Below are 15,069 nucleotides of genomic sequence, written 5' to 3'. Positions count from 1 at the left end.
GTGGCAGTTTGGTATAATGGCTTCTTGTAAAGCTCGCCATATTTCTAGTGATGATAGATTGGAGCCAGAGATTTCCCTGAGCTCATTATACGTTGTGCTGGAGGTCAGTAATGGGGAAATAATGGGATTATGTCAGGAAATGGGAGGATACAATGTATACATTTCCAACGCTGACCTCACTTGTCTTCTCTTCCGCAGCAAGTGTGCCGACTCTGCAAAGTCATCTTTTCCTTTATGAAGGAGCAGAAGGAGGTAATTTCTAACAGACCTCAACATTGTCTGGGATAGAAAAATAAAGATGAGGAAGTAGTCTGTGTGCAGAGGAATCTATTCTCTTGGGAGCAAATGGTGGTTGGAAACCCTAAGGGCCCCATTCACGCATGTGGGTGGGGGGAGCTTAGCCATAATTTTACTGCCCCGACCATCTGCCTCAAACCTAACATGCACCATGCATGCGTTTGTGGTGCTGTAGTAATAATTTCTATTATCATCAGATCCATCTAGTGGCCAAAATGCTGTATATTTTCTCAATGAGGTATTCTTCACTGAGGAATCCATTGTTGTAGCTTAGTGTTTGCCACTGTCTACATGGAATCCAACAATGGATGCATGGCAAGATTACTGGTGGTGAAAACAGTGGGCGGGCACATGATTACTGGTGGTGAAAACAGTGGGCGGGCACACGATTACTGGTGGTGAAAACGGTGGGCGGGCACACGATTACTGGTGGTGAAAACGGTGGGCGGGCGCACGATTACTGGTGGTGAAAAAGGTGGGCGGGCACACGATTACTGGTGGTGAAAAAGGTGGGCGGGCACACGATTACTGGTGGTGAAAACGGTGGGCGGGCACACGATTACTGGTGGTGAAAACGGTGGGCGGGCACATGATTACTGGTGGTGAAAACTGTGGGCGGGCGCACGATTACTGGTGGTGAAAAAGGTGGGCGGGCACACGATTACTGGTGGTGAAAACGGTGGGCGGGCGCACGATTACTGGTGGTGAAAAAGGTGGGCGGGCGCACGATTACTGGTGGTGAAAACGGTGGGCGGGCGCACGATTACTGGTGGTGAAAACGGTGGGCGGGCACACGATTACTGGTGGTGAAAACGGTGGGCGGGCACACGATTACTGGTGGTGAAAACAGTGGGCGGGCACATGATTACTGGTGGTGAAAACAGTGGGCGGGCACATGATTACTGGTGGTGAAAACAGTGGACCATGTTTGTCTAATGGGTATTGAAATAGTTCATTTTTGGTCCATGTGACAGGTTGGTCTTCTGTGCCAACACAGAAGTCATATCATAAGGCCTAATTCAGACAGCCAATTAACTTCTCCACCAGCAGGAATCTGTGCTTCTTACTGGTGGAGAAGCTTCGACCCCATGTTCAATGTTTTTTTTTTTTCTATCATTTATAGAAGGGAGATCTCACTGGTTGGGCATCAAAAGGACCTATAAAAAGTCAGGGTTGTCTGGCCACTCCTGTTACATTCTCTATAATATAACATACATTCAGCAGGGAGACGGTTGGTGGATTTAGATCTGGGCCCACACGCTGTCTACATAGCTGTTGTATTCCAACGTTTACTTTGCTGACTTTGAGTCTCCTGGACACATTTTCATCTGATCTGTTCTGATGCAGGTTGACCAGTTCACGTCGCAGTTGGAAGACTTCGCCAGAGACAACGGGATCAGCCTGGGGCCCCTGAGGAACATAGTGAGGAGCGTCCTTCTTGTACTAAACGGTGAGGCTCAAGTAGTACAAGGAATGTTGACTGGATATCGCCTCCTTTTTTTTCTTGTCTATGGATTGCATCAAAAATAAAATAATTTTTTGCAAAACCGTCACCAAAAGAAATCCTCGTTTGTCCTAAAAAATAATATACAAAATAATATAATAATAATATAAAATAATAATATGCAAAAACACCTTTTTAGCAGGGTGGGAGGGTTATAACTTCTGACGGTCTCTGTGCCTTTTCTGTGCAGCGAAAACTGCCTCTCCATTTATTAAACTGGTGTCACACTCACAGGAAGTGGGGAAATTCGCCTCAATGGTGTCACAGACTAACCGCTTCCCTACCAGCCATGATGTGTGTATACATCACGGTAGGGAAGAGGTTATACCGGGATCATGGTTGAGGCTACAACCATGATCCCGGTATAAATTTTTAGGGCCGGTGATTCTCTTTCAGGTAAAAGTGCTCCGAGCGGTTGGAATACATTTACAGGTGGCAGAAGGGGCCCCCCTCCCACCACCTCCTGAGCAATCGGGAAGCCCAGTGACGATGTGGCTGGCGGCATCCAGCTCCGGCCTTTTAGTGAGCTGTTCCTCTCACTGTGTGACATCAGAACCTGGAAGCGATCACTATTTTGTCACTTCCGGTCCCGGTGTTCTGACCAGAAAGGTCCCCCCATCGGATAGAGTCCGCCCTATACTGCACAGGCGCAGCGCTTGCTCAATACGGAGGACAAAGTCTCCAAAGCTGGACAGCTGATTATCAACTCTACACGGCGCCTGCGCACTTAATAGTACATTTTTTCAGATGCTCCCGCTGTTGTTAGCACTTTGTAAGAGGGCCCCTTCGCTCGTCACACTTCGGGCATGGCCTCGGCATATTTATATTCTAATTTTTTGTCCTCTTGGATGGTGGGGCTTGAACCTGGACTCAAGGCAGAATGTAGTGCGCAGGCACCGGGTAGAGCTGACGATCAGCTGTTCATCTTCGGACACTTTCAGCGTCTCCTTTGTCTTCCGTACTGCGCAAGCGCAGTACAGGGCGGACACTATCCAAAGGGGGACAACAAGACACCGGCTCTTTGTTTACTGGCGGCTTAGCGACCAGTGAAGCAGCTGATCAGACCGATCTGTGTCTGATCGGCTGCATTGGAGGCCAAAGGAGAGTGGAGGAGTCTAATAGACCCCCCCCCCCTCATCTCTTCATAAAGCATACCTGTCATTGCTATTGCAAAGGGATGTTTACATTCCTTTTGACAGCAATAAAAGTGAATAAAAAAAATCTTTAAAAAAAATATAAATATTTAAAGCGCCTCCGTCACCCTGTGCTCATGCGCAGTGGCGAACACACACACACACACGTTGGTCCCGCACACATATGTAAACGATGATAGCATGTAAGGTATCACTGTGAACACCAGAGCAAGAGCAATAATGCTAGCACCAGACCTGTAACTCTAAACTGGTAATTTGCAAAGGCTTTTATAGTCACCTATAGATAATTTAAAGTGCCGTAGTTTGTCACCATTCCATGAGCGTGTGTAAATTTAAAGCGTGACATGTCGGTTATCTATTTACTCAGTGTAACATTATCTTTTATGTCTTACTGAAAAAGTGGTATTATGTTGTGTTTTGTTCACTTGAATTTATTAACGTATATTTAACAAAAAAAAATGCATTTGAAAAACCACTGCGCAAATACCCTGTGACATAAAAAAAAAAATTGCAATACCCATAATTTTTACTCTTTAGGGCAGGGGTCTAAAACTGGCGGTCCTCCAGCTGTTGCAAAACTACAAGTTCCATCATGCCTCTGCCTGAGGGAGTCGTGTTTGTAACGGTCAGCCTTGCAATACATCATGGGACTTGTAGTTTTGCAACAGCTGGAGGGCCGCCAGTTTGAGACCCCTGTCCTGAAGAGTAAATATCTAGGGCCTTGGTTTAAAAAAAAAATTGTGTGTGTGTGTGTGTGTGTGTGTATATATATAATATATATATATTAGGGGGTGGTTCTAATTTTCTTACATGTATGTGAGAAGTGTCAGACTTGGCCCATTATTGAGGTGGTTAAAAATAGAAACAAAGAAATTAAAAACTTCACATTTTTTTGAAAGGATGGGAGCAGCGCCACACCAGCTTGTACAGACTTTTAAAAGATTTTTATTTTGAAATGGCCAACGCGTTTTGGGGCTGAAAACAGGATGATGCAGGCGCTTGAATTGGAAAGGCACTAATAAAAGCTTGACAGGAATTTTACATTTTTCCAACTTGAAAAAATAAATTAATAAATAAATGGCTGCGTGTAAAAAAAATAAATAAAAAATAACATCCGCTGATTACTGTTTGTGTTCCCCTCTGATCTAGCTGCTCTGAAAAGAAACCTAAAATCCGAAGAGCTGAGAGCAGATCTCATAGCCCTAGGTGAGAAGATGGTCTCCTGAACATGGTATAGATGTTATTCCCGGTGTTGTGTGCTGATGTCTGTTCTCTATACACAGGGCTCGATGAGGAGAAAGCTGCTTATTTTGCAGAGGAGGTAAGTGATTCTGGCCCTTGTGTATCCAACAGGGATTGACCCTCCAGTGGTGATCCGCTCCACTGCAACAGGGAGCGTAATAGGGCCATGGTTAACACAATATACAGCCCACTTATTTTTGATAAAATATGAAAGATGATGCAACTCAGAGTAAATACATACTTGGCATGTCATGCTTTGACCACTTCCCGCCCGCCATATAGTAGAATGACAGCCGGAAATTGGTTTCATTATCCTGACTGGGCGTCATATGACATCCAGCAGCATAAGCCGCGATTGCGCGCCCATCGTTAGAGTGTCAGTCTGACACGCCGCATCTCCGATCTTGGTGAAGAGCCTCTGATGTAGGCTCTTTACCATGTGATCAGCTGTGTTCAATCACAGCATAAACCAGGAAGTGCCGTTTATCATCTTTTCCTCCACTTGCACTGACAGAGTAGAGAAGAGCCGATTAGCTGCTCTCTGCTGATTTATTATCAGTGCAGCCTTGGCGGGGGGGCGGGTATGGGTGGGGAAATGCCCTGTATTGAAGTGGTCAAAATTGTGCACGCTTGTGAAATGCTGACAAACTACAATATTTAAAATTTTCCGTAGGCGATGCTTTAAACATTTTTACAGGTTACCTGTTCAGAGTTACAGAGGAGGTCTAGTGCTGGAATTATTACTCTCAGTCTAAAGTTCACAGTGATACCTCACATGTGTGGTGCGAACACCATTTAACATATGCATGCACAACTTATGTATGCATTCTCTTCTATGTGCGAGTACAGTGGGATGGGGGTGCTTTATTTTTCTTTTTGTCTTTTATTTTATTATCTTACACTGTATTTCCTTTTTTTTTTTCTTTTTTTTTTTTTTCTAATCGCTTTGGTTTCTATTCCAAGGAAGGTAAACATCCCTTATAATAGAAATATGGGATGATAGGTCCTCTCTATGGAGAGACCAGTACCCCAAATCTCTCCTTTTATCTTTAAAAAAAAAAAAAAAAAAAAAAGCTGAAAAAAATTGTTCACTTCTGCCTTGGACCGGAAGTGACATCATGACGTTGCTCCAGTCCTCCAAGTCCATAGAGGCGATCGGGGACAATGTGTCTCTGGTACCCTCTATGGCTAGCGTTTCTTGAGCGATCCTGTTAAAAGGGTAAGCCTGAGAAATGTGCGCATGACACGTCTCGCTACATCTGAAAGGGATCCACACCAGACCTTCTGTGTAAATCTAAAGTGGTAACCTGTAAAGGCTTTTAAAACGTCGCCTATGGACAAAATGTATGCCATTTGACGCTTTGCACGCCCGTGACATGTTTGGTATCTATTTACTTGGCGTAACATCTTTTATATTTTACCAAAGAAATTGGGTTATATATTGTGTGATGCAACACCCACTAATTCTATAGGGCCTCTAAGTAAATAAAATATCTCTATCTCTATCTCTATCTCTATCTCTATCTCTATCGTTTGGGGTCACCCAAACAATTTTGTGTTTTCCATGAAAAGTCACACTTATTCACCACCATACGTTGTGAAATGAATAGAAAATAGAGTCAAGACATTGACAAGGTTAGAAATAATGATTTGTATTTGAAATAACATTGTTTTTACATCAAACTTTGCTTTCGTCAAAGAATCCTCCTTTTGCAGCAATTACAGCATTGCACACCTTTGGCATTCTAGCTGTTAATTTATTGAGGTAAGCTGGAGAAATTTCACCCCACGCTTCTAGAAGCAGCTCCCACAAGTTGGATTGGTTGGATGGGCACTTCTGGCGTACCATACGGTCAAGCTGCTCCCACAACAGCTCAATGGGGTTCAGATCTGGTGACTGTGCTGGCCACTCCATTACCGATAGAATACCAGCTGCCTGCTTCTGCTGTAAATAGTTCTTGCACAATTTGGAGGTGTGTTTAGGGTCATTGTCCTGTTGTAGGATGAAATTGGCTCCAATCAAGCGCTGTCCCCTGGGTATGGCATGGCGTTGCAAAATGGAGTGATAGCCTTCCTTATTCAGAATCCCTTTTACCCTGTACAAAGCTCCCACCTTACCAGCACCAAAGCAACCCCAGACCATCACATTACCTCCACCATGCTTAACAGATGGCGTCAGGCATTCTTCCAGCATCTTTTCATTTGTTCTGCGTCTCACAAACGTTCTTCTTTGTGATCCAAACACCTCAAACTTGGATTCATCCGTCCACAACACTTTTTTCCAGTCTTCCTCTGTCCAATGTCTGTGTTCTTTTGCCCATCTTAATCTTTTTCTTTTATTGGCCAGTCTCAGATATGGCTTTTTCTTTGCCACTCTGCCCTGAAGCCCAAAATCCTGCAGCCGCCTCTTCACTGTAGATGTTGACACTGGTGTTTTGCGGGTACTATTTAATGAAGATGCCAGTTGGGGACCTGTGAGGCGTCTGTTTCTCAAACTAGAGACTCTAATGTGCTTATCTTCTTGCTTAGTTGTGCAACGCGGCCTCCCACTTCTTTTTCTACTCTGGTTAGAGCCTGTTTGTGCTGTCCTCTGAAGGGAGTAGTACACACCGTTGTAGGAAATCTTCAATTTCTTTGCAATTTCTCGCATGGAATAGCCTTCATTTCTAAGAACAAGAATAGACTGTCGAGTTTCAGATGAAAGTTCTCTTTTTCTGGCCATTTTGAGCGTTTAATTGACCCCACAAATGTGGTGCTCCAGAAACTCAATCTGCTCACAGGAAGGTCAGTTTTGTAGCTTCTGGAAGGAGCTAGACTGTTTTTAGATGTGTGAACATGATTGCACAAGGGTTTGCTAATCATCAATTAGCCTTCTGAGCCAATGAGCAAACACATTGTACCATTAGAACACTGGAGTGATAGTTGCTGGAAATGGGCCTCTATACACCTATGTAGATATTGCACCAAAAACTAGACATTTGCAGTTAGAATAGTCATTTACCACATTAGCAATGTAAAGAGTATATTTGTTTAAAGTTAGGACTAGTTTAAAGTTAGCTTCATTGAAAAGTACAGTGCTTTTCCTTCAAAAATAAGGACATTTCAATGTGACCCCAAACTTTTGAACGGTAGTGTGTGTGTGTGTGTGTGTGTGTGTGTGTGTGTATATATATATGTGTGTATGTATGTATATAATCTATCGCTCTCTATATCTCGCTCTCTCTCTCTATATCTCGCTCTCATATTTTATTTATATAGATATATATTTTTTTTTTACGCTGTTCTATAAAAAATTTAAATAAATGTTTCCGTCACTTTTATTCCTATTTTAAAGTGGTTGTAAACCCAGACACTTTTTTACCAACAGGTAAGCCTAGATTAAGGCTTACCTGTAGGTGCAAGAAATATTTACAAAAGACAGGCACCAATGTCTACAGCGCATGCGCCTTAGATGACAGCGTGCAGGCGCACTGAGCGTGCCGTTTCTAACGGCGATTGTGCCATTAGTGGCGGCTCCCACGCGCAAATGCGCGCGCAAGTCACTCTGCGAGATATGGCGAAGGAGGAGGGGAACGAGGACCGCTTCGGTGGCTTCGATCTCAGGTAAGTAATTTATAATGAGCTAGTATGCTATGCATAATGGCTCATTATGCCTTTGTCTTGCGGGGTGTTTATTTTAATTTTATTTTTTCCAGAGGGTTTACTTCCTCTTTAGGGAATGTAAACATCCCTTGTAATAGAAAAATAAGCGTGACAGGACCTCTTTAATGTGAGATCTGGGGTCAAAAACACATCAGATCTCACATTTACACTTAAATGCAATAAAAAAAAAAAAAAAAAAAACTTTTATTTTTTTTTTAATTTCCCCTCTAATGCTGGCCATACACGGTTCAAATTTCGAAAGAATTTTCTTTCGGAAATCGTATCTTAGAATTTTCGGATGAATTTTGCCCCATTAGTGGGCTGTAGCAACAGCCGATTTTCGTGTGGAAATCAAATTTGAAAAACAAACGATTTTCTAATCAATGATGGGAGAATCGTGCGAGAAATGTAATAAGAAAAGAAAATTTACAGAGAGAAAAGAAGATTCCCGGCCACGAAAATTCTTTTCTGTAGCAACATGAGGTGAAATTGAAGGCTTGGTCGGCCGAATTTCGAAAATCAATGGTGGCGCCATCGGATCACAAAAAAAATGAATTTTCTGATTTTGAAAAGAAAATTCGTTCGAAATTCGACCATGTATGGCCTGCATAAGACTATTGGGTGGAAGTGACGTTTTGACGTCACTTCCGTCATCCAATGTTATAGAGTCGAGCGGGGGCCATCCTTCCCTCACTCGGCTCCTTGCTACTGAGGGGAAAGCATCGGAACGTGTCCGCCACTACCAACGGCTCCGCCAAGTGGTGGTGATGACCGGAGCGTGGCGGGAGGGGGGTGCATTTCACCCCCCATCAGGGGCTTAATCATAGATAGAGGTCACAGAATGAAGGGGGCATTGGAGGTCTGGTGACACAAAGCTTATTGATGACGTTGAGGATTTTGCGCACACGTGTCTGATGTGGTGATGTTTCTCAGGGAAGCGGACGATGTCCCCGTCCAATGGCGGCTGGTATTGGGTAGCCTGGAGTCCAGCTGAAGCGGCATCATCTGTCATAGTGATTGTAAGGACACCAATTGAGGGTGAATCTCCCCAGCGGGGACGCAGACAATAACGCATTCTTGCACCTTCCGAAAAAAAAAAAGTCTTAGTGGAAGTCGGGTTTTAACATTTAGTTAAGTGTAGAGGGCAAAACCTAATGCATGTCATTACAATGGTATGGATCTCTCTGTTGTGCTGGGTGCATGCTGTGACCTAACCTGCTTTGTATCCCTCTGATTGCAGTGGAGTCGTGACGCAGCAGCACTGTCACGGCTGGCAGTTGGTCGAACTCTCAGTATTAACCAATTGGTGGACATGGAGTGGAAGTTTGGAGGTGAGTTTTGTGGACACGATTGCTTAGAATTCTTACTTAAAGTGGGTGTAAACCTCAGACATGAAATAGGAACAAAGTATAACACTCTATAGCAGTGATGGTGAACCTTGGCACCACAGATGTTTTGGAACTACATTTCCCATGATGCTCCACTACACTGCAGAGTGCATGAGCACCATGGGAAATGTAGTTCCAAAACATCTGGGGTGCCAAGGTTCTCCATCACTGCTCTATGGTGTGTCTCAATCCAGAGCACTAAGCTTCATTTTCTATCTGCTGCCTCCTTCCTCTGTTCTCATCACTTCTGACAAGTTTTCCTGACACCAAGAGAGAAAAAGGTGACAAGGGAGGCAGATCCAGCAAACAGCCTGTGATTGACAGCCTCAGCTCTGTTGCTGTGTGAGGGGGGGGGGGGGGGTGTCCCTTCCCTCCAATCACCTCTGAGAACTCTCTTCCCTGAGTGCTGCAGTGTGTGTAATTTCAGCTCTGTGCCCCCTGGTCTCTGAAAGCTCAGGTAAGCTTTATAAATTCTGGACTTTGAACATCTGTAGAGAAGACTACTAATGCAAACAAATAGTCCTGTGCTACTACCCATACGATGCTTGGTTAGTAGAGCTCACGGGTGCTTGATTCACAGTGGCTCACCTGAGAAAGGTGATCCATAAAGATGATCTGATCTGCACAGCCAAATGTTGCTCTAAATATCTTGCTTTTTATTACGAAAAGCACAGTGTGAAAATGCAGATACAGTCAACTAACTGACTGTACCTGCAGTTGGCACACCGTGGTTATCGGAATAAAAGATATTTAGCAAGATATTTAAAGCAAAATTTGGCTGTGCAGATCATCTTTATGGATTACCTTTCTCAGAGAAGAGAAGACTGCAGATAAACGGGTACAACTTGTGCAGGAGGATTTGTTCCATCTGTGCGTCGCCTGAGGCCAGTCACGTCTCTGCCTATATGTAAGGGTATACAACCACTTCAAATCTGACCTCTGGTCTTGCACGGTTGTACCGGCTCCTCTTCTGGACTGAAATGGCTTCCTCTGATTTCACTGCACACTGTGAGCTTCTCACAATGTGCATTAGAATTTGCCGCACGTCAGATAAGGCCCACCTCAATTCCTTGCTGGAGGGCGGTCCAGCATCATCGAGTTTAAGGCCGGCCATAGACTGATCGAAATTCTTTTTGCAGCCATTTGACTAGACCGTGAAAGGAGCAGCAGCAGACTGATGAGCTCATCTCTCTGACACTCTGCTTTATCCTCCTATCGGCATGTCCCTTGTTGGCACATAGGCACTGCAGCACAACTGATTGGTGCCCTGTGCTGCTTCTCCCTTCTCCAGACTGTGTCCTCCTATACAGGGATCACTAAAGGCTGATACCAGGTCACATTCAGGTACTTTTTACTACTTGCATTGAAAACTATGCCTAATGATGTCCCCATGAGTAAGCTCCAGTGGGCGGAGTGAAAATGTGTATGGTGCGTGGCCTGGCGGGGGGGTCCAGGCTGAGACTGCCACTTGTTCATGCACAGCGGGTCTTGTTCTAATATGTGGCCCCCGGGACCTTCCTTATCTGTGGCTAATGATATACTATGAAATACAGAGCTTCATTAACCACTTCAGCCCCTGAAGGTTTTACCCCTCTTAATGACCAGAGCATTTTGTTTGTGATACAGCACTGCATTACTTTAACTGACAATCGAGTGGTTGTGCGACGCTGTACCCAAACAAAATTTGTCTCCCCCCCCCACAAATAGAGCTTTCTTTTGGTGGCATTTGATCACCTCTACGGTTTATATTTTTTGCACTATAAACCCCAAAAAAAAATTTTTTTTTACTATCCACTAATAAAGCGTGCCCAATAAAAAATGTTTAGGTATTCTGCTACATATTTTTGGCTAAAAGAAGATCCCATTGGTTGATTTGATTGGTTTGCGCAAAAATTATTGCGTCTACAAACTATGGAATAGATTTATGGCTTTTTAAAAAAAAAAAAAAAAAATTATACTAGTAATGGCGACGATCATCGTGTTTTAGTGGGACTGTGACATTGTGGCAGACAAATTGGACACTAAGTGACACTTTATGGCAGGGATCTGCAATTGGCAGACCTTCAGCTGTTGCAAAAGTCCAAGTCCTGTCATGCTTGTGGCTGTCAGAATCTTGCAATGCCTCATGGGACTTGTAGTTCTGCAACAGCTGGAGGTCCGCTAATTGCATATCCCTGCTTTATGGCGACCAGTGACACCAATACAGTGATTAGCGCTAAAAAAAAAATATGCATGGTCACTGGTATAAATGACACTGGCAAGGAAAGGGTTAACATTGGCGCTGAAAGTGTCAGGAGATTTACTAAAACTGGAGCACTCAGAACCTGGTGCAGCTCTGCATGGTAGCCAAATCTAACTTCATCTTGTTCAATTAAGCTTTGATAATAAAATCTGATAGCTGATTGGCTACCGTGCACAGCTGTACCAGATTTTGCACTCTTCAGTTTTAGTTAATCTCCATGTTTGTAATCCAGGTACATTTTGTTTTGTTTTTTTGTTTCTTCTTTATGTTTCGTACCTCTAACCCTCTATATTATCTCTTGTAGTTACAGCAGCCAGTAGTGAGCTGGAAAAATCTGGGAGCATTTTTCTGCAGGTAAGTGTCTCGCTATCCACTGACTTCTTACCCTCTCCCCAAAAACTGTACCCTGCATTTAGTCATCACCGTAATGTTCGTCTTATACCAACCAATCGTGAATGGGGCAATGTTTGTGGCGCAGTAGAACAGATTACATTTATTATGGCCATTGATTGGGCTTGATTTCGATATGTTTTTTTTTTTTTTTTTTTAACTTTGAAATGGTTGTAAAGGCTGAAGGTTTTTTAAATTGAATGCATTAACCACTTAAGGACCAGGCCTATTTTACAAACTTGTTTACAATCAGATTTTTCGTATTTTTTTGCTAGAAAAATTACTTGAGTCCCCCCAAATATATATATATATATATATATATATTATATATATATTTTTTTTATTTATTTATTTTTTTCAGACCCCCCTAGAGAATAAAATGGCGATCATTGCAATAATTTGTCACACCGTATTTGCGCAGCGGTCTTACAAATGCAATCTTTTTTTTTTTTTTTTTTTTTTTTTTTTTTATGAAAAAATACACTTTTTTTTTTTTGATTAAAAAATAAGAAAACCGTAAATGTAACTTTTTTTTTTTTTTTTTTATTATTAAAGATAATGTTACGCTGAGTAAATTCATACCCATCATGTCACACTTCAAAATGTGGAATGGCGACAAACTGACACTTGACACAAATTGGTCTGGGCAGGAGGGGGGTTTAAGTGCCCAGTAAGCAAGTGGTTAAGAATTAAAATAAAAAAGTAAGGTTTACAATCACTTGAATTACCTGTTTTGTATTTCCTCTTAGTTGAAGATGGTTATTAGAAAAGGCAGCCAGTTGGAGCCCGTGTATGTAGGTGAGTCCATTTGTAGTCCATCTACGTTTTCTGCAAGAAATCTGAATTTGTGCATTAAAAATTTATCTAAACCGAAGAAGAAAAATGTAATATATTGCAGCTTACCAGTCCTTAGATGTGGGGGCTGCATTTGTTTTCTGTCCCAGGATGACAACGCTCACTGTAGTGTATCTGTAGAGCAGGGCTCGACAAAACCCGGTCGCCAGGTCGCATTGGCGACTAGAATCAGCTACCTTGCGCCTGGGGCAGCATAGCTGGGGGTATCCCGTCTCCGTGGACCCCCCCCCCCCCCGCGCGATCGCGTCGGGCCGCGCCGCAGGCGGCCGGTAATTGAGCCCCCGGCTTTGAGGCCTTCTGTGATCCTATGGTTCCTTCTGGAATCTGGCGCCCTCTTGTGGTGGCCGTTGGAATTACAACCAACAATGCTAATGGGCCAGTCTTTCTCCATCCCTTTACTTAGAACCCCTAAACAAAAATATATATATATTTTTTTTTTTATTATTTATTCTAACACCCTAGAGAGTAAAATGGTGGTCGTTGCAATACTGTCTGTCACACCATATTTGCACAGCGGACTTACAAGCGCACTTTTTTTGTGGAAAAAAATTTTATTTAATAAAAAAAAAAAAAGACAACAGTAAAGTTAGCCCAATTTTTTTTTTTTTTATATTGTGAAAGATAATGTTACGCCGAGTAAATCGATACCCAACATGTCACGCTTCAAAATTGCGCCCGCTCATAGAATGGCGACAAACTTTTACCCTTTAAAATCTCCATAGGCGACGTTTAAAAAAATTCTTCAGGTTGCATGTTTTGAGTTACAGAGGAGGTCTGGGGCTAGAATTATTGCTCTTACTCTACCGATCGCAGCGATACCTCACATGTGTGGTTTGAACACCGCTTTCATATATGCGTTCGCTTCTGCATGCAAGCTTGGCGGGACAGGGCGCATTTAAAACAATTTTTTTTTCTTATTTTAACTTTTATTTTTATTTTTTTCACTGTTCTTTTAAAAAAAAAAAAAATGTGTGTCACTTTTATTCCTATTACAAGGAATGTAAAAATCCCTTGTAATAGAAAAAAGCATGACAGGTCCTCTTTTATATATGAGATCTGGGGTCAGAGAGACCTAAACTAACTAAAATGCAATTTAAAAATGTCCCTCTAAGAGCTATGGGCAATGACTTGGAGACAGGTGGGGGGCTGGGGGCGCTATCTTCCCCTCACTCGTCTCCATGTCAGGCCAGGGACAGGTCCAGATCGCCGTCACAGACCTGGCTCCTAACTTTTTTAGCTGGCTCCTAGATTCCAAGCAAATTTGTCAACCCCTGGTGTAGAGAATCAGTGTTGTCACCCTAGGGAAGGTCTACACAGACGCCCCCCCTCTCTTATCTTCTCCCGGAGGGATTCTGTAGTTTACAGAGAGTTCCGATGTAACTGAAAACAAAGGAAGATATCCCCTCGCAGGAATTTCTGGCAGGAACATCAAGTGTATTTTTTTTTTTTTTTGCACTAATCGAAGAAAGTAAAATACAAAAAAAAACTTTCAGTAGTACAATTGCGCCTTACTGACGGCCATACACATACATGTGGCATAGTGGTGGGCTTAATGCTGAGCTGCCACTCACGCGGCATACAGCCAGCTGTTCTGTGCTGGGAGCAGCATGCTCACTCGTGTACCTCCCCCCCCCCCCCCGTGCTGTGACCAAGAGCTCCTGGTCAATGTTTACTCCATGGGGTGGGCTCCTTATCACAGTGACAGCTATGACAAGAGAGCCCACAATATAATGAACTTTTAAAGGGCCCGCTCTTGTTAGGAGTCAGGAGTCTGAGCGTTGCACTCACTAGCCACTGTTTGCGCTTGCAAAGCTTCGCAAGCTACAATGTTAGAATCGGTATAGGCCAGTGATGGCGACCATCGGTACCCAAGATGTTTTGGAACTACATTTCCCATGATGCTCAGGTACTCTACAGTGTGGTTGAGCATCATGGAAAATGTAGTTCCAAAACATCTGGGGTGCCAAGGTTTGCCATCACTGGTATAGGAGGTCACCAGAGCATGTTTTTGCTGGAAGTTTAGTAGTGTCCCTGGCAATGATAGTGAAATGAAAGGTGAGGGTGCGCAGCCAAGGTGTGTTAAAGGGGGTTGGAATGCCCTTTGCAAAGACTCTCTCTCACCTTACCCTCTAGGGACAAGGTGACCGTTCGTATTTAAGGGCTCACTTTGGTGAAAAGCTATTGAATTCTGTTAACTGCATGGAGTTAAAGAGGAGCTCCAGGCTTCTTCTGAAAAAATTAAGTCAGCAGCTAGAAATACTGTAGCTACTGACTTTTAATATCAGGACACTTACCTGTCCTGGAATTCAGCGATGTCGGCACCCCAGCCGATGTTTCCATTGGCTCTCGGGTGCT

At 43.3% G+C, this 15,069-nt stretch overlaps 1 protein-coding gene across 1 annotated transcript in view; it reads left to right on the top strand.

The window, feature by feature from the left end:
- The window catches only part of COMMD7 (COMM domain containing 7), a 32,509-nt gene that overhangs the window by 3,246 nt on the left and 14,194 nt on the right, over positions 1-15,069 (top strand). The window contains exons 2-8 of the mRNA XM_077460508.1: positions 199-252; positions 1,645-1,747; positions 4,105-4,161; positions 4,239-4,276; positions 9,080-9,170; positions 11,774-11,823; positions 12,609-12,657. Coding sequence (XP_077316634.1) covers positions 199-252; positions 1,645-1,747; positions 4,105-4,161; positions 4,239-4,276; positions 9,080-9,170; positions 11,774-11,823; positions 12,609-12,657 — 442 coding nt within the window. The remainder of the gene's footprint in view (positions 1-198; positions 253-1,644; positions 1,748-4,104; positions 4,162-4,238; positions 4,277-9,079; positions 9,171-11,773; positions 11,824-12,608; positions 12,658-15,069) is intronic.

Source organism: Lithobates pipiens, unplaced genomic scaffold, assembly GCF_037356315.1.
Source record: "Lithobates pipiens isolate NorthernLeopardFrog02 unplaced genomic scaffold, aLitPip1_a1.2 Scaffold_28, whole genome shotgun sequence".
Taxonomy (NCBI): Eukaryota; Metazoa; Chordata; class Amphibia; order Anura; family Ranidae; genus Lithobates; species Lithobates pipiens.
The sequence above is the reverse complement of the archived record's forward strand: the minus strand, read 5'-3'. Positions and strand labels throughout refer to the sequence as shown.